This window comes from Lagopus muta, chromosome 2 (genome assembly GCF_023343835.1).
Source record: "Lagopus muta isolate bLagMut1 chromosome 2, bLagMut1 primary, whole genome shotgun sequence".
Classification (NCBI taxonomy): Eukaryota; Metazoa; Chordata; class Aves; order Galliformes; family Phasianidae; genus Lagopus; species Lagopus muta.
In genome coordinates this window covers 72325350-72352864 of record NC_064434.1, presented here as the reverse complement: position 1 = coordinate 72352864, position 27515 = coordinate 72325350, and the positions used below count along the sequence as shown (strand labels likewise).

At 43.9% G+C, this 27515-nt stretch overlaps 2 protein-coding genes and 1 long non-coding RNA gene across 7 annotated transcripts in view; 2 read left to right on the top strand and 1 right to left on the bottom strand.

Moving 5' to 3' along the window:
* Positions 1–94: 94 nt before the first annotated feature.
* LOC125690216 (uncharacterized) lies at positions 95–18293 on the top strand. Of its 2 annotated transcripts, XR_007375554.1 has the most exons (5): positions 95–246; positions 9882–9969; positions 10740–11081; positions 13498–13715; positions 13807–18293. It is a non-coding gene; the product is annotated as an uncharacterized LOC125690216 (long non-coding RNA). The 2 variants fall into 2 exon arrangements; XR_007375553.1 differs by having other exon boundaries at positions 13498–18293.
* On the bottom strand, positions 2809–25051 carry GGPS1 (geranylgeranyl diphosphate synthase 1). The gene is made up of 4 exons (XM_048938378.1): positions 24901–25051; positions 18312–18402; positions 10002–10072; positions 2809–8470 (listed from the first exon to the last, which is right to left on the bottom strand). The coding sequence occupies exons 2-4, from the start codon at positions 18376–18378 to the stop codon at positions 7709–7711; spliced, it is 900 nt and encodes a 299-aa protein (XP_048794335.1). The 5' UTR covers positions 18379–18402; positions 24901–25051; the 3' UTR covers positions 2809–7708.
* Positions 25052–25365: 314 nt separating this feature from the next.
* Positions 25366–27515, top strand: part of ARID4B (AT-rich interaction domain 4B) — an 85915-nt gene continuing 83765 nt past the window's right edge. For 2 of the 4 annotated variants that reach the window (XM_048938367.1, XM_048938366.1), the window contains exons 1-2: positions 25366–25633; positions 26525–26586. In XM_048938367.1, coding sequence (XP_048794324.1) covers positions 26581–26586 — 6 coding nt within the window. In that variant the 5' untranslated portion in view covers positions 25366–25633; positions 26525–26580. Of the gene's footprint in view, positions 25634–25987; positions 26093–26524; positions 26587–27515 lie in introns of those variants that run through there. The other 2 variants (XM_048938368.1, XM_048938365.1) reach the window with 2 other exon arrangements.

Sequence of the window (27515 nt, the reverse complement as noted above, 5' to 3'; positions counted from 1 at the left end):
CGAGGCGGTGCCGCCAGACAGCCTTCTGGGTAATGGCGTTCAGCGGCGCCATCCGCTCTGTGCGACCCGCCCTTCTCTGGGCGGCGCCGCGAGGTGCTGGCAGTGCTGCCCGCCCCGGGGCGGACGGCAGCCTCGTGCGGGATGTGAACACCTCCCCTCCGGCTCTGCGCAGCGCTGCCCTGCGGGGGGTGTCCAGTAGGGTGTCCGGTACCCACAGATTGAAGCTGAAGGCCGTGCACGCGTTCTGTAAGTAGCAATTGCTGGCTAATTAAAACAATATTGCCTCAACTTTGGAACCACAAGGACTTGAAACTGTTGTGCCGGTAACAAAGAGGCTATCCCAGTGTTGTGCCTCTGCCGTTACTACCTGACATTAAGTAACTCTGCATGTTCTTTAGGCAGGCAGCTCAGCTGGTTCTGTGACGCTGCTTACAAGTCTTTGGTAGCACTAGTATATGCCAGACAAAGTGGTTTGGATAGTAAGTCCTAAGTATACAGCGCATCAGTGGGCTGCTGGCGTTGCCATTTCCTCCGGGTTCCTGTGTCTGTTCCTCTCCCGCAGAGGGCAGTCTTGGAACAACGTCGGCGATGCTGAAACTACGTGGACGTAGATGGTGGTACAACGACAAAAGCGGGGGTACCAAGTCCTCCTGCTCTGCACTTGCGAGTCAGTGGCTGTTACTTCCTAAGTACTAACCTGAGAACGTGTCTTAGCGTGGGGAGCTGAAATTCATCCGGGTTATGAATGGGAAATTGCGTTACTTTGGTTTATCCTCTTTGTTAGATACACCAGTCTGAATCACTAGAGGCATTTTCAGTTGGAAACCTGGGTGGATTTGCAGACAGTCCTGTAATTGTAACCAATCACTTTTCACCTGGCTCTCCTTGGTTGTGTTTTTTCTATTTTTTTTATTAACATTAAGAGTCTTTAAATCAACCAAATAAAACATGAAGTCAAACTCTATAGTATGAATTACTACTTTATTTCATGCGCATGCAGGGATGTACGTCATACTCTCTTGCTGTATTGTATTTGGAGGCTACCAGACAACTCTGGGCAGCAGCTGCAGCATTAAAAGTGTGTATGTTCTTACAAAGGGAATGTTAGTGCTGCTGTACGCTTACCTTACTGCTAATTTCTCCCTCAGCATTCCACTATGCTTCCAACGCCAGTCCTGATGACGTGGGACATTCTTAATTGTACATACTACAAATCCTGTTGCAAGGTTTTTATTAGCCCTTATAAATTACTGGCAGGATGTTTTCTTAAATTCCATACTTATGTGGGACAACACTCAGTATGCTGAGCATCAGAAGAACCAGAAGGCCAGAACAGAAGAGTTAAGTTTCACTACCTTTGGCTGCATGTTGGGAAAGGCGTTCAAAGCATTATTCACCATCTTTCTCACCCAGCAGTTTGCCTATAGATAATCCAGGCAGTCTGAGAGTCTACGTGTGTATCACTGACTTGTTTTGTATTGTTAGCATTTCTAAGCTGATACTGATTTTTTTTTTTCTTTTTTTGGGGGTGGGTGTCTTATTTCTTCTGTTTTAATACTGTCATCAACAAATAGGTGTAGTTGATCCAATGTACTTTTTTTTTTTTTAAATCAGAAACAGGACAAAGCAAGCAGCAAGATCAGTGTAACATTTTATCTTGATACCTAGACTTAATAACTCTTGCATTTTATAAAGGCCTTAAAAAAAAAAAAAATTAACATCAAAATTTCTTGAACTAATTATTATCTTAATTGATATGAAACACAGGGAAGCGTTCATAGCATCCCTTTTACATTTTTGGAAATAACACTGACAGTTCTTTTATGCAGTTTTTACTTTGATCTGTATGTTTCCACCTCACCCCCAATGTGAAGAGAACACAAGCAGCAATAGGCTCTTCAGTCAACTACAACAGTTTTCCTGTGGCTTTAGTTCTATGTCTCTATATATTAACTCCATGATTACCTGTAATTATATTTTTACAGAATTTTCTTCTTTGCAAATACTTTTTTTTTTTTTTTCTCCCTCTGAGAAACTCCCTCCCACTGCTCACAGTGCCACTGTGCCAAGCACACCTGGGTGCTTAACAACTTCCACCAGTGCAGAATTGTTATTCCTCCCTCAGTAAGCAGAAGTTCACTGCAGGCTACCATCTGCTGGATGACAGCAAGACAACATGCCAGTTTTTATGTGTATTTCAAAACAGCAGAACCAAAATTTTAGGAGTTGGACTTTTTTTTTTTTTACAGACTTCAGTTACTACTTTAGTCATATAGTACATTTTACCATATGGTCCAGAAATGACAACCAGAACATTACAAGAGTGAAAGATCATCTATTATGATCCAGGGAAAAGATGTAAGTGCTCACTGGCACCACGCATAATTCATATACTGAGGGAGTGGAGAGTAATTTCATAGATTGTTGGATTGTTTTTGAGTTCAAAAGCAGAAAATCAGATATCTAAGGTTTCTCTTTACACCCAAGTTCCACCAGGTCTTGCAGTGCTCTCCCCAGCAGCATCACATTAGGCCTTTTTGGGGCATCCCATCATTCTTTATGCTGCAGTAAACCAGGTTGCTCAGCAAATGGTTTTCCAGCGAGCTAAGCAAGAACTTGCTGATAGGACGCATGGGTGAGAAGCATTATCAGGATGTAACCTGCATTGCAGAAGTGGATCCATGAGTCATGGATTACTTCGAACCCCACCAGATGAACCATTAGGTTCAGTGTCAAGGATAAATATGTTGATAGAAATGAAGTAAATAAAAACGTGGGAAAAACAATTAAAAAGCAACCATCCCCGAATGAACATATTTACACAAAGTCCTTTATTTTCTGCTATAACATTGATAAGCCTTAAAGAAAGAAGTCATCAAGCATCAAAACAATGATTTGTTCCTATTTCATCACCTCATCACCAAGTTTCATTCATTCTAAAGTCATTTAAAAGGAAATGCTGCAGAAAAGGTAAACTCTGGTGCTGAGGTCTAATAGGGTTTATCCAGGAAGGGCGTTAATGTGATGATCGAGTCAAGTCAGCCTGCAACAGATTAAGTTTCCTTGGCTTTAAGAATAGAACATTTGTTACAGAAGGAAAATTAGTCAGTAATAGAACAACATACTCTTTATCTGTACTTTTAATCAAAACCTTAAGATATATTCAAGTTATTTACATAACTGACAGACTAAACTATCTATAATATATCTTACATTTGGAAAGCAAGAAGGGAAATACAGGGAAACTGAACACACATTCTCTTGCATTTCCTAACAAAGTGAACGAGATGCTGCAAAATGAGGTGAAATTACATAAGGTACCCTCAGGAGCCTTAAATAGGTATTCTTACCCCCTCATATTCCCTCCCTGGCTCTGCTTTTATCCCATCTAGCTGCCAACTTTGGCATTCACAAGGCTTTTGCTGAGAGGAATTATTAATTCAGACAAAAAACAAAAACAACTAAAAAAACCAACCAAACAAACCCAAAACTTCCTTTTTCTTGGGTTAGATGTGTCTGTGAAACAGTTTAACTTGCTAATGAGTGTTACAATCAAAGCAAAGTAAGTGTTGAAAGCAAGTGATAAAGGGAGGTAAAGAAGCTCCAACTATATGGGACCAGAATAACGTGTGGCAATATAAGATGTTACAAGCTTCGACTTCCTGGAGAAAAAGTTTCAGGCATTTCACGACTGCAGAAAATCTTGGGTTACTTTTATGAAGGCACAGGAAAAGCCAAAATTTAAAGTTTACTTTGTTTGTCCTGGAACAAAAAAAGTTTGAAGGTATCGTGTGTGCTCTGGTATTAGTAGCAGAACAGAAATACGAAAGGAAAAGAATTACCACGTGTATGGGAACTGCTGAATCACGCCATGAGCCTCTGATTGACCACCTGAGGTGAGCAATGAGTCAGCCTTGGGAGCACAGGTGAAGGCAATTCTCCTGTGCTACTGGAAGGGGTAGAGCCTGGCTCCACCTCTCCTGGACCCTATTTAAGAGCTGACTACGACTAGGGAAGAATCTCTTTTGAAGATCCCTCCTCTTGGAGTCTTCTCAGTGAGCCCAGGATAAGGGTAAGCTTTCCACCCATTCTTCTTTAGCGTGATAACCTGTTAGCCTAACTTTCCTGTATGTTTCTTAATTATAACATCTGTATATTCATTGATTATACACCATGAAAGTATAGAGCAAACAATACAAACACAATAGTAAATACCAAAGTTGAAATGTTGAATCTGAGATTAAGACAGAACAAAGATGTGCAACAGATGCAAGTAAAAATACAGAATTAAAGCTGTGTGTAAAACACTGGGGAAAGTGAATTTAGAGAAAACAGAATACCAAGTCTAACAACCTGCATTACAGCGCTGTTACCACTAGCCTTAGAAGCTAGTGTCTGCACACACGTTAGCTGCTAATCAGTAATAACTATTGCATCTCAAATTATAGACTCAGTAGTAAGCATCCAATTTGATGCTTATCAGGTCCTAACCTCTGCCATTTCTAATCAATTTCTTATGCAATCTTATTCCTCCACTGTTTTACACAAACTCACGTTTACTTTGCAGATTAAGCTTTTCCCTCACATTATGTACATTTTATTAATGAAGTTATTTTAGAGCTGCACTGGAAGAAAGAACTAGATTTGTACATAGAAATGCTACATGGCACCATCCTATCACAACTGCAAGAAAAGAGGAATGTAGATAAATGTATGTAGATAAAAATAACCAAGTAACAGACTTACAGAACAGTAATAAGCATAATAGCAGTGATATGTTTTAACTAGAGATTGTATCTTGCTGTAAAACAAACTTGCAAAAGATTAGATTCTGAAACCTGATTCTGGAGTTAAATGAGGGATTGTGAGCTCAAAGTTCATCAGTCTGTTACATATAGAATAGCAGAAAAGGCAAGAGAATCAATATGTAGCATAGCACTCCTAGTGCAGCAGAACACAGCTAAAAGGAAGTGTGTTTGCTGCGGTTCATCTAACACATACCATATGTGCCTCCCCAGCAGTAGGTCAAGTGACAGAAAATGCCACTTGGGCTTGAAGAGTGAACTTGGAGACATGAACATTTAGAAGAAAGGTTTGAGTGGAAAAGGGCATTACCAGGTGAAGTGATAAAGTTATTCCTCTGTGCCCTGTGAGGCGCACTGCAAACTGCACAACTGTGAACTGAGTATCTTAAAGTTTACATACTAAACTGAAAAGTTAATATGCAAAAATAGAAGAGGGAAATTGTTTATTCAGAGGGTGGGGGATCCCTAGTACAGCTGCCCAGAGAAACCCCATCCCAGGGGTGCTCAAGGCCAGGTTGGATGGGGCCCTGAGAGCCTGAGCTGCTGGGTGGCAGCCCTGCCCACGGCACAGGGATGGGGCTTGGTGGGCTGGATGGGCTTTGGTCCCTTCCAATCTAAACCATTCTATGATTCAGTGATTCTGTGGTTACTGGATGACACCGTGATAAATTGTCAGAACAAATTACAGAATAAATTAAAGATCAGAAGTGCCGGCTAGTATAAAAAAAAGTTTGAAACAATAAAAGCCATACATCATCAAGAAAGTTTGATTATACAAAACTACTTACATCCAGCAATTGAATAGAAATTAAATGCCACTAAGTGCACTTTGTACTGCATATATACTGGTTGTAATATCCCAGTAGGGACAAGGACATTTTAGACTAAGACTAGGAGATTTTCCTGGCAATAGTTTTTTTCAGTGTTGTCCCCCATTCAGCATCAGCTGCAGCAGTGCTTAGGAACTCCCAAGACATGGCACAAAATAAATATTGCACTTTGCTACAGAAGGTATTTTTTCCCCATCAAAATACCAGGAATTTACAGGCTTGCTACTATGCACTTCAAGTCAAGAAATGCAGTTTACTGTCATTAACATTAAATAAAAGACACCTTTCACCAACTTTAAGCTATTCAATCCTGGCAATCAGATCCATTCAGTGAAAAGGCTACTATTCTGTGCCTAATTGCAAAGCAGAGACGAAGCTCCTACCTTAGCATGCAAATAAAAGGAATAACCCATCATCTGTAAGTACGGAATGCTTCTGACTAAAGCAGCCATCCCAATTTTTTTCATGCTTAATCACTTTTGGAAGAATCACAAGGGTTGCTGCAATGTTTTCCTTCAGCAAGCATCTTCGGTTAGTTTTCTCAGTGGGCTGAGGTAGTGGCTCTACCTGCTTGCAGGTACAATAAGTGAACAGATGCACACAAGTATTCTTCAGCTGTTAGAAGCCAAGTATCTCTGGCCATTTCTTTTCAGAGTATGCTGTGACAGCGTGCTGTCAGCTTAATATCGCTGCAGATAGCACCAGTCCCACCTTTGATCTGAAACACTACTTCTCTTCATCAGAGCAAAGCTTTGTACGGCTACAAATATGAAGAGAACTGCACCTAATTAAAGCCACCTCAGCTAGGAAACAAACATTTCTGTAATGTGCGTACGCGTATGAGCAGAGATTTTTGTCACTTTTCAGGCTACTTCTCTAATCAAGTTCTTAGTGCCATGCAGGTATGTCTGTCTACATAATTTTAAAACAGTATTTAAGTAATTAACTAAACTGAAGGGGTATTACAGCTTGTAGAACAAGATGCTACTTTTCAGTTTAGCCAGAAGTCACTACTGTCTCTGTGGAGATACCTACAACCGCCTCCTGATATGAATTCAGAACATGAATGCTATGAAATCTGAATCAATTCCTGGAAAATTCTCTCAATTACAATAAGAGATTAGAGAAACCAGTGTAATTCACAGCATCTTAAAGCTGCCTGTTATGAATGCCGTTAAATTCCTACTAGCAGCTTACTGTGCTGCTACTTGCAGTTACATCTTTGAGATCTAGTGCTTACGTTTCAGTCCCACGCTAGAAAATATTTCACTGTTTGAAGAAAAAAACAAACAAACAAAAAAAACAACAACATAATGATCAAAAACCAGTCAACTGAAATTATTCAACGCAGAACTGAAAATGGTGGCAAATTCAAAATGAAAGCGATGGAAATTTTTCCCTAAGATAAATAGAAGTTTCTATTAAGCTCCCTTCTCAATCTAAACATTAGTCTCATTTGGACATAAAGCATTTTAACAATTTGTATTCCCCTGAAATATCCTCAGATACTGGATAGAATATTCACATTAGAACTAAGTATATCTATCTAACTATCAGAAGTAAGAAGATCTATCCAATTTTCACAACTCTTAACATCCATAACGCAACATCAGTATATGCATTGAGGTTGTGAGCATTTTTTTTTTAATTGAACACCATATATTTTGGTTTACTAGAGTGTTGTTTAAAAACACACAAGCCACTTGGGTCAATCAGATTTAATTTAATAAAGATTTTCAGCCAGAAACTTACAGTTTGTTGAAGATATACTCTGACCTGTGAAATTTCTAGGGCTGAAGTAATGCCAATGTTTGTGTAAAAATCCATATTCAAAGTTTGTTTCAATTCTAATATGTTTTGAAGACATCTGCAAGCAGGTACAATTAAGACTGTATATATAAGGTATACTGCAGTACTCAGTGATCATTTTCACATAATCAGTGATTTATTTTCAACGTACATTTTTGCCATGTGGCAACATAGTAGTTGTAAGTGAGACTGACTGTCACACCTTTCAGATAACCTTTTACCTGTTTAAATAAAAAAAAAAAGCTTCCATTCATCCCCAGGAGATTAATTGTCATTTTCTTTGAACATTTTGCTCAGCTGTTCCACTAGCGCTACAAGCTCAGGGTTTCCCCCAAGTGATTCAATTTGTTTATAGGCTTCAGATTCAAGCTCTTTCAGTGTATTCCGAGTGTACTCAAATGAACCCACGTTTTCGAGGTAATGCACGCAGTATTTTTTTATATCTATGTTTTCTGTCCTTTGACGCAAAATGTTTTGCACCTGTGTACTTTCAGGTTTCGACCAAATTGCATGAATAGTTGGGAATGAGAACTTGCCCTCAGTTAAGTCTTCACAAAAACTCTTGTTTTCACTATATTCTTTGGAGTGCAGGTTGGCATAGTCATCTCTTATTTGGAAGAAGAGACCAAGTGTGTTCAGAAGTGGTTTTAAGTCTTTCTTATAATTTGAGAAGAGCTGCATGAGGCCTACAGCTAATCCAAAGAGACCGCCTGTCTTCTGCAGTACCATAGCTTTGTATTCAGCTTCTGTAGGGCAGGTGTAAGTATCCCTCCAGTAAATGTCCAAGCCTTGACCTTTATGGAGTTCCAGTAGCTGACGAGTAAAAACTTTAACAGCATCTGGGTGATCAAGGGTTAAAACCTTCTCTAAGCCAAGGAAATACACATAATTAGCACAGTTGATTACAGATGGAATTCCATAGATACTGTGTGCCACTGGAAAGCCCCGTCGTAGCTTTGAGTTATCTTCAATATCATCCACAAGTAGGCTTGCATTGTGTAACATCTCTGTCACTTCAATAATAACCTATTACAAGAAGAGAAAATGATTATCTCCTGCATTTTTTCCAGCAAACTATCTAGCATTCAGTAACCACTATCCAAAAGGATAAAACCTGAAACCCAGCAATCTAATTGTTTGCTTGCCCAAGATAATGACTCTGAGAGCAAACTATTTGAGCACTAATTACTCAGCTTTGAGATAGAAGTGAGGCCTACTTCAACTTGTAAAGATACTGTTGTCTATTGATTTTAAAATCATGAAGGATAGAGTACTTATAAAAAGCAACATTGCAATACCTATTTTTCTGAATGCTGACTCAGTCCATTATGTCATTCCCAATACTGTCAGGAAAGTTCATCATTAGATAAGCCTATTCTAGCATTTCTCATTAGTCCATTTCATATCACTTAGTTTGTGGACTCCTGCAGTTTCTGGATATTTGAGGTTGAATTGAAATAATTTAGGATGTGCTTCATGACTGCGAATTACCTCTTGAACTTCCATTAAAGACAGCATCAAAAATATCTTAGTTGAATGTGAGGAGGGAGGAAGTTCAGACAGCAGGAAAAAAAAAACCTTATTTTCTAGAAGACAACAGGAAGTTGTCTGAGGAAGTGAAAAAACTGCACTTCATAATGAAAGCAGAGCGGCATGCTTTCTTAAAAACTAAACCTAACTCACCAGCAGCTGCTGCAATGTAACTTTCAACAGACGGACTTTGCTACTTGAGCACTACGAAGCATCACACTTAGCCCATCCTAAAGAGGACTCCTTTACACACGCTAATGGCCTACCTCCTCATTAATGAATTTATTTAGGGACCAGATGGGTGTCAAGAAAAAAACAGTTATTTGAATTCCCTACATTACCTTGGATACAGAGAATCTCTTGCACCCTAAGTATACAGTTTGGCGTAACTGTAGTCTAGCCAAAAGGAAAATTTTGCATTTCAAAAGCCACCGCCTTTGAACACACAGCCATGCATCTTGCATAGATTTGTCCAAAAGAAAAAGAAAAGGGAAGGATTATTCTCGATGAAGTGCTTCACACTGGGTAATAAGGGCTCTAAACTGTAGAAGTCTGCCATTTAAGGCCCGGAACAAGAAATGGTTTATAAAGGTTTAAAGGTTCGCTTGACTACTGCCTTTGATATTCTTGTATCAAAATCATACGACTTTGTTCTCAGTCACTGTATTTGTAGGGCTTACAAAGTAACTGTCCAGCTTCCTTTGCAAGTCACTGAAAACTTATTCCCATTGTTAATAACTGAAGTGAGTAACAATACTAGTTGCTCCTTCTACCACTCAGAAGGTTGAGCTTAGGTAGAAAGCATGTAACTATTCTACTTCAGACAAGTCACTGAAATCATAACTTCAGTGTTAAACCATAACTTTAGTGCAAAGCTTTGGCTATTTTCCTTAACTTGTACTTTCAGGTACTCAGGAATGATGTATTGTAAATGATCAGAAGTCTTAAATGCATTACACTAAGAACAATCTGTTGCTGACAATCTTGGAAGAAAGGTAAGAGCCTTGTAAAAATAATTAGTTAGTACCTGTATTTTATCTTCTGGAACATTAAGCCAGTGATTGAAGGCCTGTGACAATTTGGTTCTTACTTGCTTACCTACAATTAGAAAAAAAATAAAAGAAAAATCAAAGTCCAGTGTTAAATGCATCTTTATCTTAACAGCTGTAACTAATTTGAGACCAGTAAGCTGCTAAAAGCATGACCACTTCAAAGGGCAAAATACATTAAAGAAAGATTGTAGCTTGTTTCCTCATTGTATAAGCCTTAGAATTGAAGTTGCTGATAGCTGCAAACATTTCACAGTAGTACACAAACAGTGATATAAAAACGTGTATTTACATGTTACTGCAATTAGTCTTGGCAATTTAGTTAGCCAATTTAGTTAGATCATGATTCTGTTCGTAACCTCTACAAATAGATTTACTGCTTCTGGAAGCAAGTCCTAATTTGTTTGGCAGAGGAAACTTTCCTCCTGTTTCAGAGGAAAGAAAGGTAAGATTAGAAATCCAAATTTAGTGTTGAAACAAGTGTTAAAACAAGTGTTAAAATTCAATCTAGATACATTTTACCTGGAGGAGTTGATTTTAATTCAAGTTATCCTATAAATTATTGATGCCAGCTTTCTTTAATGCATTGCTAGGGGTCACATACAAGTTTTCATTTAGTGCGTCTATTGATGATCAATAGGAAATTGTTCAATAAAGTCACCTCCTGTGCAGCTCTGAACTTCAACTCAGCTGAGTCTAATATCTTCTATTAACAGCAAAACAGGCTTAGACAGAGTTCTGCAGCCTTAGCTCATCTCAATGAGCCACTTAAAAGCTATTACAAATAAACTTCAGAGCAGTGCAACCTATCTACTGGATTCCATATTACTCAAGACCTACTGAGAGACATAACTGAAGAATGATTCTGCAATATGAGTTTTCATGTTAATGATGCCACCCTGCCGTAGCACTGAACAAGTTTCAACATTTGAATGCCTCCCTGCGGAGTCTCTCTGTTGCTGTGTGATCAGACATACAGAATGGAAAAATAAACATGGATAGATTGAATGATAAATCGTGGAAAAGAACAGGATTTATCCTTATTAAGTCGCCAGCAGGTAAGCTGGTGGTAAGATTTGTGGTTTGGGTTCTGTAGTGGAGGTGGTAATCTTCCTCAGTTGCTCAAAGGGCTTCAATTTTTGCTTGGTCTCCATTTTCCATTACTTCTCACCATCTTTTGGTTTTCATCAGAAATTCACATTCACATTCAATTCAAATTCAATCACAAATTCACTGATTTAAAAGTTCATTATTTTAACATGGGCAACCAGGGCTCAAATTCAAATAGAAAATTAGAATGGCACCCAAGATTTTAAAAGCCTCTCGCATTAGCTAAGCACCACCACTACTTCAAGTTAGGCTTCTTTCTGACAACAGCTCCTGCAAATGCCAAGGATTTGAAATATTACCAATATTCAGATTTTTTTTTTTACCCACTATGTGGGCAGATCAGATTTTGGCCAAATCTGTTCCCTGACCAGACTTGCTACCCAGTCATCACCACCAAATACTGCACAAACCAGGGCAGAAATGTCCTGCAGAGGTTTTTTATTTCCTTCTAATAATAATTGCATGAGTTAAGAGAAAATAATCCCTCAAAATATTGAAAACAACTGTTACAAACACATGCCAAGCTGCATGGCTTGCTAAGTACAAAAGAATAATTCAGTAAGTCCATAAAAATAATTAGTCACAGATAATGTCATATTACAGATGTATACCTTATCTACAGCCATTTACATACTTCTAAATTACATTGATAAAAACAATTGCAATAAAAAAATAGGCTGCTAATTCTGTTTTTTGAAATGTATTTACTAGAAAATAAGCTTACAGAAATGCTACAAGTTTAGTAACCAGTTATTTCATCATGAAGTACATAAGTACTAGCATATAATCTAAATGGACTCTTAATATGCACAGTGGATTTTGCCATTTAGTTCCTCAGTACAGACAGCATTTAATTGTTAGACTTGTCTACCTTGAACACCAAGTGTCTAGACAAAGGCTATTTATGGAAAAACCACTATCTGTACAGTAAAACATTCATCTTTACTTTTATAGGTACAGATTTGCTTGTGTGAGCCCTATTACTGTTTCATAAATGATACTGTATCATGTTCTGAAGTCAATCCTACCACGTCTATTTGATATTAAAGCAATTTTCATATGCATGTTTTATGCCTACAGTCACACTACAATGGCAGCAGATCAGATCCTTTTAATATTGGTCTTAGAAGACTAGATACATTGGTACTCTGTTCCTTTACTTCTGCCTCCATCCCTAAAACCCTAAATTATGCAAGACACAGCCCACAGATGTTATGATAAAATTAAAAGGATTAGGACTTAACGCTACCAGAATAATTCACTTTTTCTTCTCCACTGTTCCATGTCACTACATTGCTGACTAGTCAAAGGAGAGTACTGTAAAACTGAAGACTATCAAGATCTAACTTCCAAAATTAGCAGCTCTGCCTCCTGTACAGTCATAATTACAGACATTACTGAAACAAACTTTTAACAAAGTTATGCAGAATGTAGTCAGTTTGATCTGCTGAGGATCCCAACAGTACCCTTGTCAAGCGACAACTATGCAAAACTTGTCTTCTCATTAGCAAAGCTGAGTGGACAAGCAAGGTAAGAGGAAAAAATAGAACATAACAGATTCACTCTGACAAAAATTCTCCATAGGGAAAAAATACAAATTTCCTATTCTTGAAACAAAGATCCACTTAGTGATGTCACTCTGAGGACAATCCCACCTCCTTAGGCAGAGGAGAGCTGCTTCTCTATGAGACTAACTACACATGTGTATGTATGATTTTCTCCTGACAGAGTACAGACCTCAGACTCAGACCTCCTGCTCTGAACAGGCTGCTGATCAGTATTTCTTTGCTCACACTGCATTAATATGACCTCAAACTATGCCCTTCAGGCAGAACCCCACTTAGATTGAAGGTACGTAAAAGGGATAGAACAGCATGAGAAAGAGCAGAGGGACCATCAACCCAGCCCTCATTAGAGCCTTGCTAAGCTTATTCAACTCATTACTGCAGCAGAAAACTGCCTGCTTTTTGCTAGGTTAGCTTTCTGCCAGCTTTATGTACTGTATCAGCTTATGAAGTGGGTCTGCTCAAGTTAGTACAGGCTAAGCAGCAGATGCTGAGAGACAGGAGAAAGAGGACCCTTCTGGATGAAGCAAGCCATTATATTACCTCAGTTTTATTGTACACTTTCATATTTAGCTCTGCCATCTGATGGGTTAGGGCTAAACAGGTCTGTGCAGACCTTCCCACACAGCTATGGGAACACTACTGCCATACTGTGTGAACTGCAGGCCTACACTTTCAAACCTAGGCAGCCACTTGGGACAGACTAAGGATTATCTATGTTAACCCCACACCCTGTTCAAAATAGGATTAACTAGTTCAGCACTGAGATTCTATTTTTCGCCTTGTTCTGTCCTCTCAGGATCCCCAGTTCCACCATCCCACAGTCACATTGGACACAGTTGCTTCCACCCTTCACACACCAACCAATTATTCCATGTTTGGAGGTGTGAAGTCCAGCAAAACACCTTCCCTCACCAACTCCTTGATCCTGTGTTAAGGAGTGGTCCTCAATGCATTCCCAAAAACTGACTGGATTGCCTACGCCCTGCTGTGTTGCTGCTTCTACAAGATACTAAGGTACTGAGCTATTCCACATCCAATATCACAGTTAAATCACAACCCTACAATTGCATGCAGACCTCTAATTCATCCTTTTTATTCTCCACAGTCACTTTGCAGAGGTATTTAGTCCTACAGATTCCCCAGGATGTTTGAGAACTTCCCCCATCATGCTGCCATTTTACTGTTTCCTTATTTTAGTGCATATATCTGAGGTGGGTTCCCTCCAGCTGTATTCATTAGAGGATCTCTTGTCTCCATCAGCCTATACCTTCTGCTTGCTAGTTTACCATTTCCTTACTTTATTTCGGGTATTGTCACTTTTAGTGTAAGTCTCTCCTCACCACATTGGTCAGCCTGTTGGCAGACATATTTCTGGGCTGACTTGGGCTGGTGGAACCCATCTCCTCCTAGGAGTTCTTAATCCACAAAGACAGTCCCTTGGTCATAAAACCCAAATCCCTGCTGCTGATATCAGCTGGGCAACTAACTGGTTACTGACATGAATGGTCTATTCCTTTTCATAGTAAGGAAAGGCTCAAAGATCAAGAAAAAACACTTGGTCTCCTGTGCCTTTGTCTCTCACTCTGAAAGCCTTTTAATTGTGTTTGAAAAACTCCAGGTAACCCTTGGCTATATCCATTAGTCTTACGTGAAAGAGGTATAGGGTTCAGGTGCCTGATGATGAAACACACTGCGTGTAGTCTCTCCAGAACATCCCTCTCCTGAGTTGCCAAGAAGCAGCAAGCCTCCTTAAGATAACAGCTCAGATGGTGGCCTCTGTCCCCTGCAGGAAGCAGCCTCCCTACTACTATCACTTGATGTTCACACCTAGTGCTGTGCTGTACAGAGCTTCTAGCCACTTGTTTTCTTTCAGTGCAATGAACTTATGTGACAAATGCATATATGCATGAGATACAGGAATCTCCTTTGGTGTCAGAAGCCATGAGCTCCCTCCCTTCGCTACTGTGGAGATCTCCATTTTGCAGCCTGACATGCATTCTTCCTGCCCCTCTTTCAATATACACAGGGCTCTTGAATCTTCAGGCTCTTGCAGAAGATCCTGTCCATCTCCTTCTAGTTATTTCTGATGCTGTGCAGCCTGCTGAACCTCTTCCACTTGTCTTTTGCTTGGTGGAAGCAAGTTTTCCACCACTGCACCATTTGGAGGGCAAGGACACTACTTTCTCCTGATCTACTGGTATGCCCAAGCATCCCAGCAGTGCAAGAACTGAAACTCTCAGGAACTTGGCCTAAACTGAGGGCTCTGATGAGCAAGATGCAGTTGCTCCAGTGGTAGGGATCATGCCCTGTGGCACATCACCACCATTCTTAAGCACATTTGTGCTGCCCTCAGTTTCCAGTCCCCTTCTGTGTGAACTGAGCACCTATATCTGTTGGCTGCCTCCCAGCTGTACTCTCTTATAAAAGAAATAAAAAAAAAGTGAGAAAAAAAGTGTACATGCTATTAAAATAATGATGTTTCAGTAATTATAAGAGAAACACCACCTTAATCTTGCTACTGCTGCTTCGTAACTCCTTCACCAGACTGGTCAAGTTCAACAATTCAGCAGAAAAAGCTGAAAAAACAAGAGCCAGTCTTGATTGTTTAGCGAGCTAAACAAGCCTGGAGCAATACACGTGAAAGGGAAAATGCAGGGTTGTGAATAGGATCAGAATCTACTCTTTTCAATTACAAGCTGTTGATCCAGTCACTTTTACTGCAACTGAAAGCCCATATACTCGTTAGTGCTGCATAAACAGATACTGTTGTTAACTCAGCTACTTGGAGATGGAAGATGCTTCATCATCTGTGTGAATTTTCAAGACAAACCACATTATTGGCATTTCTGAAATTTATTGCTGCTTACTGTACTTTGTTTACCCATATAAATGACAGAAAACTAGACTGAGCAGAGTACAAACTACTATGGCAATTTTATGTACAAAATGATTTTACAACAAAGTTAGTATTTGGTACCTCCTGATACAGTAAGTTCTGTTAATTCATGTTTATTCTGTCACTAGCATACTGGCAGTTAAAATAACAACAACTTAAAAAAGATTCCTTAAGCCTACTAGTTCTTCTAGCCAAAAGTCAAAGACACAGACAAGCTTAGAGCTTAGGTATCAGCCCCAAAAAATTACCATTAAAGTCCTATTGGATTAACATCAAACAGTCAACCTCCTCTTGTATCAGGGGATTAACCCTTAGCATTGTTATAGAAGTTTGCATTCTCACACTACAAGCAAGGTTAGGAGACACTTAAGTTTTTAAGCAATCTTAATGAAGATACCAAATTCCTCTTTGTGTAAGAGTTTGATATGCATCTAACTTCATTCAAGTTCTCATAGGTTATTAAAGCACTTAAGAGATTTTGCTTTTTAACTAGTCCTACAAGATAAGCAACTGCTTATTTGACTCACAGCCAAGCTTCCTCTAGAAGCCTCTCAGATGTGCCTACCCTTGTGCCACTTCACTGACAGGATAAAAGATGGGCTATTCTGTCAGGCAGGTTTTTTAACAGGTTAGGTGATAGATACCTTATCATTTGGTCATTGAGCTGAGAACTGGCACAAGAAGCAAGAGAATACCGCCAGAAGAAAGATGGAACAAAATGGCCTTTTTCAGCAAAGACTTGTTAGATTTGCTCAGGTACCTCATCTGGGCTCCACCCTAATTACGAACTGCTAGCATATGCCTCATTTTCCCTTCACCAAGCCTTGGTGTTCATACTGATGCCAAGGCTGACACAAGTAGCTGACTCCTACTGACCTGTGCTTGGCATAGCTGACTTGGGGCAAAGCTGGTGTTTCAAACCATCCAGCTGTATGATTAAATACAAGTGCTCCACAGGCACACAACTTTTACCCGCCCAACTTAAAAGAATTCTTCTGTTCTGAATCATGCCAATATTCCTGCATGGAGAAAAGTGTATCTTATCTCTCACCTTCTCAAAGCATAAATTAAATTAACAAGAGATCAACATGCTTCAGCGGACAATCGGATTTATGATACTTGAGCTTACACTGATGGTCCATATGAGATAAGCCATTAGGATACAGTGATTAAGGCTGAACACACAATGAAGTACAGGAATTTAGCCAGAGGAGTCAAGGTGGGAAGGTTAAACTAAATGCATAATACAAAGTGAAAGCTAATTGAAGAACTATCAGTCAAGGACTTACACCTACAGTTGTTTTTTTGGTTTTGTTTTGTTTTGTTTTTTGGGGGGCTGCACTTTGTGTATTATATATTTGCTTCATTGCTAGCCACTACAATTTTTTCATTTTTTAAAAAGCAGCTGAAGACACAGAAGTGCTGTGATACATCTTTGCTTGTATTAGATAAACTAACCAAAAAATAACACTCTTAAAGATTGTGTTGGAGAAAAGTAAATTTCTGCAAGACCAGATCTTAGAAAGCCCCTCGAAATATCTCAGAATCATTCTCAAATACATTTTCAAGAAAAAGCCACCATCCAGTTTAAATGCTGTCAGGAAATGGCAAACAAATTTCCTGGCATTAAAAAATGAGCGCTACTGCCAAATTCTCTCCTCCTCTAGGTTTTCAACGACAGCGCCTGGCAGCACAAAGTGCCAAGTCCATTGCAATCTCTAATGTAGACAAAATGAAACTGATATTCGTAGAGATGAATAATAAACCTCACTACACAGAGGTTACAGACCCACCATGCCGATACAAATATTGGTCTAAGTTTTGCTGCAGATGTACGAAGCCACTTAGTACTGTACTTGTGATTAGTTACGCTATTTGTCTTGATAAGTCTTCTATCCCCAGTCACATATAATTCTGGTCAGTTATCTTCCTTAATAACTGAGAAATATTATATACCCATTAACTCTGCCAGTATTCAATACAAGTTGGATAGAAGTAAATGATGCAACAGCTCCCACAGCAAAGTTACTTCTAGAGTCACTGATAGCCTAATGTGGTCTTCCTGCTGCTTTAGGTGAACAGATGAGAGTCACAGCAAACAATATGACTATTTGTTCAGCAAAGAGGCTTTTGAGTGGCACATGCATACAGAAATTTTCTATCAAACTGCCTCCCGTATTCTGCTAAAATAGCTATTATTGAAGAGGGAAAACTTCCTCTCAGTGTGTTGCTAATGGCCTGATACAATACAAGGACTGACAAGTCAAGTAATCCAGGACAGTCAAAATACTAAAACCTGGCTCTATACTCATCAGGGAGGAGAAATAACAATAACACAGACTATTTAAAACATACACACAGCCCATCAACTCCAGTACAGCAAGCTGTTAAGTGTTGAGCTGCGATGTTTCATCCTTCAGGAATAGCATCAGGTCTTCAGTACTTGCCTGTATCCGTTTCAGCAAGTAGCAAGTCAGCTACTCTGAATGGAGGGCAGAGCAACTGAAAGAAAACTATCTGCACTGCAGCAGACAAATGCAATTGCTACTGTATGAATCACCAGAAGGATAGTTTCACAAGAGAAGAAAAAACAACAAATACAGAAAAATGTTAGCTTTAATTACTCTTAAACCCAAGTATCAAGAATGGATTGTATTTCCTAGGTTATAAAAGTAACATTGGTATTTTGAAGTAACACAGTAAAATAAACTTGCCTGGTAGTTGAAGTAAATACTGGTATGGCTCTAGGATTCTTTTAGATGTTTCATCCATCTCATCCATGTCTCTTTCATAAAAGGTAGTTTGCTGTTAAAGAAAGTGTTATTAACACTGTTTAGATTTAAACAAACAAACAAACAAACAAACAAAAAGCCAAAACAACCAAGCAGTGAAGTAACAAAATACAGGAGCAAGCATTCAGGAAAAAAAAATTAGCTGACCTCCATGCTAGGTGTAAGTGCTGCAGTTTTAAATACAATGGCGACTACAAAATTCACTGTGAAAGAAAAGTTTTATGGATGGCACTCAGACAAGAAGCAAACATATGTTTTAAGTACAGGTTTCTTTATTTATTCATGAGTAGTTTAAATCAACTCCTAGACTTTTATCTGTGTCAGAGGGCTTAGATGAAAGAGAAACATTTAAAACATTAGCATTCACAACAATTGAGCCACACTGTAGATCCATGGAGAAGACACTCAGCACATACAAACCTTGCACAATTAATCTGATCAGACGTCCCTAAATGCTGCACCCATACAAAAGTGCAGATACCTAAGAGCAGAAAATATACCTTACACCAATGCAGCTTAACTAAGTTGAAAACAAACTTGAGCCTTCTGACAGCATTCTTCAGTCCTCTTTTAGAAGACAGTAATGTATTGTTTCCTTGCCACTGCTTAAACACACAGTCATCTTTACATACGCTACATACATTGTATTCTTGCAATAAATCTTTTAGGATCCATTCCCTCCATAGCTCAACAATTATGTATTGATTATTTTTCAGTTCACATAAGCTTTGATCATCCATATTTGCATTTTTTTCAGACTGTTTTCTATAATGGATCTTTTCCTCCTTTCACCTCTAGCCTTCCTTGCTGCACTGCAGATACAGCAGCTCAAAACAATTCTTCTAATGTCATTTTAAGACAGGAACTGCAGCAGCAGCACAGAGGCTCATGCTACTTCAGCAGTGCTTTTCAGCTATTCTGCTCCCTCCTCCCCTGAGCTATTCAATAGTTCTATAAATTATCAATAATACTAACTAATTTAGAGTGAGTTTGTAAGCATGGACTGATGCATTTTTAATGTAGGAACATTAAGGGGAGTGGCTGACATGAGTGAAACATACTGTGTTCCACATTTGCTCAAAGTAATCCAGCAATAGTTTCCCACAAACAACTCAAAGGAGCGGTATTAAGATCATTGCTTCCCCTTAAGCTACCTGGACAAACTGGACCTTCCCCTGCCAGCAACAGCTCAGTCACTTCCTGCTTACTCCCATTCCCACCTTCTGGAGCCATAGATATTTGATATATTGATTTTTAGAGAGGGTATTTAAGCAAACATGGCTGCCACTGAAATGCAGGCATTTCCAGAAAGGTGCAGTCATGCATGCATGGTCTCTTAGCAGTAATGTCATAACAAGCAGTGCACCTTTCTATCACTTATCCCACGATATGCCAGCACAATTAGCTGTCAGGATCTGAACCAGGTTTGTATGACATCCTTAGCTCCCTGTTGTTCTCACATTATTAGCAGAGCTTCGGAGATTGGAACTGCTTTTAAGCCAGGACTGCCTCTGAGAGCATCAGCTGTAAAACTGCACCCTTACGTACCAAGGATAATCTCAACAGACTTGTGAGGAAGTGAAATAATAAGACTCTCACAGTCCACCATCTGATTTTTTAAGGAGAAAGAGGAACTTGTACAGATAGATGTGCAGAGACACCATCAAGTTGGCCACTTTCCTGTGACTATTACATGTCAAAAAGCCACACAGTTCAAAATTGAAAGTGCTTAGCTACCCAGCAGCACTGGGAGGAGATGGTGGGGCGGGAATTTCTTCTCTGTAACAGTTTCCCACTGATACAGTACCTACGGGCATTCAGTGAGCATGCATTGCAACATAAGAAAACAAAGACGACTGTAATCTGAAGATTACTTCCCATCCACTCTGACAAGTTGCCTAAAAGTACATCCTAAAATTCTTCCTATCCCCTGCAGTTTATTAGGAGGCTTCTCCCCTGTCTGTAGGTAACTAATGCACTATTCAAATCCTCAAACAGCTGGAAATTGGCTGGTATTACACCACATCAAATCATCTTTGTATCTTTTGGTGTCAAACTAATAGGAATGCTCCAAAGTGCTGCTTATCTTAAAAAAATAAAAATCAAAAATTTCTCAAGGCACTTTTCCACAGATGCCTTTTTTTTTTTTTTTTTTTAATAAAGCAGAAAAGCAAGATAGGTTATGGCTGAGCTTCATTTTTATTTTTCTTAAACAATGTAAAAAAAGCTCTAAAAATGATGGCAGCTTCCCTGGAATCACTGCAGCTAAGCTCCCAGGCTGCTGCACTGCCTCTAAATGAAGTACCTAACCTCTGCAAAGAAAGAGTGCAGTACTTCAAGAGGCACCTACATGGCTAATGCACTCATAAAAACTGGAACACTGGCCAGAGTTGCCCCAAAACTTATAGAAGAAAGAGATGCTTGACAAAAGATATCTAAATGAAGGTGCTTATCTAGAATACCACAAAGTATGAGAGTAATATTGTGGTAACTTTTCACAAAGAGTCACATTTGACACACCTTGGGAAATGTGTGATATGTGAGTTATCCAACCCTCAATATTAAGGGTTTTCTGATGTGGTTACTGAGTGATTTACTTCAGAAACTCAGCTGCTGCAGAGAGCTTTCTCACAAAAATTTCAGTTAATGCCTCCCAACTTTCCTGTCAGCAGGAAGAAGTCAGGCAATAAGTGAAAGGGAACATAAAGTTGTTTGTTAGTTGTATGGTAACTGTTGAGTCACAGCCTGAACCACAAATTGATCACCTGAGGCAAGGACCTGGCCAGCCCTGGGAGCACAGGTGAAGGCAATTCAGCTGTGTGATCAGAGGGGTGGAGCCTGGCTGCACCTCTCTTTGACCTCATTTAAGGGCTGACTGCCACTGGGGAAAGATCTCTTTCAGGAGATCCCTCCTTTGTGGAGGTTTTCATTGCAAGCCTGAATTTTCCTTGTGTGATCCACAATGAGACAGTTTTGGACCTGCTCTGAAAGCTGGATGCTCACAAGTCTGTGGGGCTGGATGGATTGCACCCTAGTGTGCTGAGGGAGTTGGTGGATGTGGTTGCCAAGCTACTCTCCATCATTTTTTAGGCAGTCCTGGCTAACTGGGGATGTCCTAGGGGATTAGAGACTGGCAAATGTGATGCCCATCTTCAAAAAGGGCTGGAAAGATGATCTTGGTAGCTACAGACCTGTCAGACTCACCTCAGTGCCCAGGAAGGTTATGGAATGGATAATCTCGGGTGCCATCATGGACCAGTTAAAGGTTAACCAGAGGATGGTTAACCTAGGCCCAGTCAGCATGGGTTTATGAATTGTAGATCCTGTCTGACAAACCTGATTTAATTCTATGACAAGGTGACACACTTAGTGGATGCGGGTAAGGCTGTCAATGTGGTCTACCTGGACTTCAGTAAGGCCTTTGATGCTTTCCTCACAACTTTCTCATGGAGAAGCTGGCTGGCCACGGTCTGGATGGGCTCTGCTGGGTGAAACGCTGCCTGGATGGCCAGGCCCAAAGAGTTGTGGTCAATGGAGTTAAATTGGTGGCCAGTCATGAGTGGTGTCCCCTGGGGCTTGGTACTGGGACTGCTTCTATTTAACATGATTAATGATCCTGATGAGGGGATTGAGTGCACCCTCAGTAAGTTTGCAGACGACACCAAGTTGGGAGTGTTGATCTGCCAGAAGAGAGAAGGGCACTACAGAGGGGAGAAGAACCTGGATAAACTGGATCAATGGGCCAAGGCAAACTGTACGAGGTTTCATAGGGCCAAGTGTCAGGTCCTGCATTTTGGTCACAACAACTCCAGGCAACCCTACAGGCTTTTGGAAGAGTGGCTGGAAAGCTGCCTGATGGAAACATTGGTGTGCTGATGGGCAGTAGGCTGAATGTGAGCCAGCAGTGTGCCCAGGTGGCCAAGAAGGCCAATGGCATCCTGGTTTGTATCAGGAATGGTGTGGTGAGCAAGACTAGGAAAGTAATTCTGCCCCTGTACTCAGCAATGGTGTGGCCGCACCTTGAGTACTGCGCTCAGTTTGGGCACCTCAGTACAGAAAGGACATTGAGGTGCTGGAGCAGGTCCAAAGATAGGCAACAAGGCTTGTGAAGGGCTTGGAGAACATGCTCTATGAGGAGAGACTGAAGGAGACTAAGGAACTCCTTAGTGTAGGGAAGAGGAGGCTGAGGGAGACCTTACTGTTCTCTTCCAATACCTGAAAGGTGCTTACAGTGAGAGTGGGGTCGGTCTCTTCTCACTGGTGACAGGACAATGGGAAATGGCCTCAAGTTGTGCCAGGGTAAGTTTAGGCTGGATATCAGGAAACACTTTTTTACAGAGAACGTTGTTAAGCACTGGAATAGGCTTCCCCAGGGAAGTGGCTGAGTCACCATCCCTGGATGTGTTTAAAAACTGGATGTGGTGCTCAGGGACATGACTTAGCAGAGGGTTGTTAGTTAGGGTAGTATGGTTAGGTTGTGTTTGGACTTGATGATTTTTAAGGTCTTTTCCAACATGAGTAATTCTATGATCTGAATACAGGTGAGCATTTCTTCTGTTTGTTTCTTTCCATTTCTCTATAATATTCTTTCCAACTGTAACATTAGTGAAACTGGAAGAAATGATTGCACCTGTCAGAAAAAAAAACAAAAAACAACCCGGAACACTTGATGCTGTTCTTAGTTCAGTTTCCTTTTGAACTCATATGTGCACCTGCACCTGCTGTGTTTCAGTTCATGCACAGCTCGGTTCTTCTTCAGTTCTTCCTTCTTTCCCTCACACAGCCCAGCTGCTGCAGGTATGGGCTCACAGCCACACCTCAGAGCCCACACCACTGCCCTAAGCTGCAGCAAGCTTTATCTCCAAGGATCTATACAGACTGGAAGGAGCAGTCCTCGAGAGCAACCCTGCAGACAAGAACCTGGGGGTCCTGACAGATGAAAAACTTAACATGAGCCAGTAATGTGCCCTTGCAGCTCAGAAAACAAATGGTATCCTAGGCTCCATCAGAAGAGGGGTGGCCAGCAGGGGCAGGGAGGTGATTTTCACTCTCTACTCTGCTCATGAGGCCCCATTTGGAGTACTGTGTCCAGGTCTGGAGTCCCCAGTACAGGAAAGACAGAGAGCTCTTGGAGAGGGTCCAGAGGAGAGCCATGATCAGGGGACTGGAGCACCTCCCTACAAAGACAGGCTGAGCGAGCTGGGCTTGTTCAGCCTGGAGAAAAGAAGGCTGTGGGATGACCTCAGTGCAGCCACTCAGTACCTAAAGGGAGCCTACAAACAGGAGGGGGATCAACTCTTTGAAAGGGTAGATAACTGCAGGACAAGGGGAAATGGTTTTAAGTTGAGGGAGGGAAGATTGAGGTTGGATGTCAGGGGGGAAATTCTTTACAGAGAGAGTGGTGAGGTGCTGGAACAGGCTGCGGATGCTGTGGATGCCCCGTCCCTGGAGGTGTTCAAGGCCAGACTGGATGGGGCCCTGGGCAGCCTGGTCTAGTATTAAATAGGGAGGTTGGTGGCCCTGCATGTGGCGGAGGGGTTGGAGATTCGTGATCCTTTTGAGGTCCCTTCCAACCCGGGCCATTCTGTGATCTCTTTGTAAAGGCAAAGGGCACTGAAGGCAGACAGCAGCACAGGCCACTGGAACAAAGAGCCTTCCTCAGACTTGGAACTGTGACCCGTGCACAGCAGTAAAGTAATGTGAGTTCTAAGCTACGTGTCAAGGAGCTTCTTCACTTCCGAACTTCCCCTAAAACAGCTTTCTTCCATCCCGTCCTTTAGACACTCCCACAAATCTCAAGGGGAGGACGAAGCCCGCTGAAGTTGGCAGGGCCAAACGCACACCTAACAAACAGAAGGCGGGCTGACGGGCAGCAGCTCCTCAGCAGTTCCAAGCACCGCACAGCCGCACGGGAACCCAAGCGGCGACGGAGCAGAGCGCCACGGCCGAAAGGCGCAGCCGTAGCGCGGCACTAACCGGGGCACCGCGCCGCGGCGGGCGGTGCAGAGTGAGGCCCGCGCACACACGGCAGTGGATGTGCACCGTCCCAGGGAGGCTGTAAGGGCTCCTAACCCGAGTTCGGGCAGGACGCCCGCCATCGCAGCCCGCATTCTCATTCTAGTTAGAGCAGCGCTCCCTATCACCCTCTGGGGTAGACGGAGCGAAACCTCACGCAGCTTTAGCGCACCGGCGGCAGGGCGGGAATTCGCTTCCTTTTCTACCACGCGGGGTTGCCCCGAGATGCACAGCCAAGCCACACGAGTGCCGTCACCGCCATGTTACGCGAACCAGACTGCAGCGCGCGGGGACGCCGCACCACCCCCTCTCTTCCCGCCCCCCCCCCTTCCCGGGCAGCTCGCCAGCCCCTCCCCGCCACCCGGCTTCTTCCCGCTGGGGAGGACCGGCCTCGCTGCCTCCGCCGCCCCCCCCCCCCAGCCCGGGCACCTCCCACCCGGCTAGCGGCCAGGCGGCTCGAAAACGCTCCAACCGCCCCGGCTCTGTGGCCGCTCACCTCGCTTTCAGCGGCGGCCCGAGCCGCACCCGCTCCGCTCCGGCAGTAGCAGCAGCGCCGCTCTGCTGGAAGAGCGCCGCCCTCTTCCGCTCCGCCGGGCGCCACCTTCCTCTCTTGGGGGAAAATGCGCCACCGGGGCCGCACCGCGCAGGCGCCGGCTGTGCCTCCTCCCTGAATTAGCATTCGGCCAAGGACCCGCCCCCTCGCGGCGGCCGCGCGCGGTGTGGTCTGGGATATGTAGTCCACGACCGGCTCTAAATCCCTTCTCCGTCCGAAACGAGAGGCGGTGAAGAACACCATCACCCATGAACCTCTTCGGCACCGAGTCTCAGTTTCCATAGAAGTGGAGAAAAATGACGTCAGTATTTCCGACGCAGTAGCCAATGGGGCTGAGGAGGGGGCGGGCTCTGAGTGCCGGAGCCCAATGGAGGAGGCGGGGAGAGGGGCGTGGCCCGGCCCGTCCGTCCGTCAGTCAGCCGCTCGGTGCGGGAGGGGGAGGGGGACCGAGAGGCTCCGAGCTCAGCAGTCACCGCCGCCGTCGCCGGGTCCGGGCGGGACGGATCGGATCGGCCCCGCCGCGCGCAGCAGCCGCGAGCAGAGCCGTTACGGAGCGCCGAGTGGGAGCCGAGGCCGGTGTGACGGGGACCCAGAGCCGAGAAGAGGCTTCGCCCCGCTCCCTTCGCTCCCCCCCGCCCGGGGTCGGGGAGCAGCGGGCGGGCGCCGCGGAACAAAGGTAACGGCGCGGGGCCGCGGGCAGAATACCGCTCCCCGCCGGCAGCGAGCGGGAGGCGTCGGGGGGGCGCGGGGCCGAGCCGCGACGGGGCGGGCGGGGGGAGGGGGGCGGTTGTTTTTCTCCTCGCGGCGCGACTGCGGCGGGACGCGGCGGCTCTGGGGCTTGGGGAGAGCGATCGGGGCCGCCTGGGCAGCCCCCCCCTCAGCCCGCCCGCTGCCCTCGCACACACGCACACACACACACACGTACCGCCGCTCCGTGTCCCCGCTGAGCAGGTCGGGCCCCTCTCTCCCCGCCCCCTCCCGGCCCCGCTCCCTTCTTTTCTTCTTCTTCCTTTTCTTCCCTGCCGCCGCCGCGGCCCTCCCTCCTTCTCTCCCTCCCTTCTCCTCCCCCCGCCCGGCCCCGGCCCGGAGTTGCGGCTGTTGCTCCCCAACTCCTGCGGCGGGTTCGGCGCTCCCTGTACGTGCGGAGGGGGGGGGGGGGGGGGGAGTGTGGGGGGAAGGCGCGGGGAGGGGCCGCGGCCGCAGCCCCCACAAAGCGGCTCCCCCCGGGGAGCCTTCCCGCACAATGGAGGAAGGGCCTCCCTTCCCCGGTCCCCGTCGCGGAGTGCGCGTGTGGAGGGGCCACGACCCGGGGAGGCCCTTCCTGGCCTCGAGGAGAGGCCGGGGGGGGGGGGCCGTTGTTGTGGCAAGTTTCTTCTCCTCTGACAGAAATGGCGGCGGCGGGCGCGGGGGGAGCCGCGCCGTGCGGGAGCGGCCGGGGCGGAGGGAGGGAGAGAGGGAGGGCGGCCCGGGGAGGGCAGGGGGAGCCGCGGGGGGCAGCCCCCGGCCCTCTGTTGTACCCCGGTGCGAGCGGCCGGAGGGGCCCTCAGCGCTTTGTTTTAAATTCCAGGTCCGGCCTCGGCCGCTCAGCCCCCGCCGAGTGTTTTACCGCAGCCTGAGCTCATCATGAAGGTAACGCGGCCGCTCGTGTTGCGCTGGGAGTGGGGAGGGCGGTGGAGGGGCGGGGGGGGGGAGCGAGCTGAGCTGAGAGGGGCCCTCCCGTCTGTCTGTGTCTGACTGTCTGTCTGTCCGGACCCTGGCGTGGGGGGAGCCGCGCCATGGAGGGGCCGTTCTGCCTCGGCGGCAGCGCTCGGAGCAGAGTGAGGACATGGCTGCCGGGCCGCGCTGCGGGCGGAGCGGGGACGGGCACCCGCCCGAGAGAGAGCGGCGGGGCGGGGGAGTGCCGGGCACGGGGGCTGCGCAGGGGCCGCCTCACTTTCTACTCCTTAATCGGAGTTCTGCTGAATGAGCGAGCTCAGTGTCGGCAGGGAGGGTGCCTGTGAGATGTTCTCCGCAGTGAAATGATCGCTGTAAGGTGCAGGCGGCTTTCAAACAGGTTCCGGTCTTCTTCTGTGTGCTGCGTGCTATTCACGTGCATCATTGCTGCTCGTTTTGAGCTGTTTCTTTCTAGTGTATCTGGCAAGTTGTATAGGAAGCAAACCACGTTGGTGGGATAGTGCGATTTACTCTGCGTGGAAAAGATCGGTGTACCCCAAAGCAGTGTGTAACAGCTGCGGTTGTTGGGTTGCTGGCATTTTGCTGATGGTGTCTTTCTGCGAATGCTGTTGGTAGTACTGTCACACCAGGACCTGTAATCCAGATCCGGGTCCTGTCGGGCTGTGGTAAATCTTGCTTCAAAATATCAGAAATCTTAGAATTGTTGCAGGTCTGTGCTACATCGTCTTGTTGGTTTTTATTAAAAAGAGGCAGCCTGTGTGTAGGCTCTTGTGCTATTGGAGTTGTGCTGCTGTCTGTGAATGAATGTTATGTAAAATATGTGCATAGAACTCTATTTGCAGCTGGTAATGGGAAGCGGTGTGGATCGTTTTAATTTCTAGATT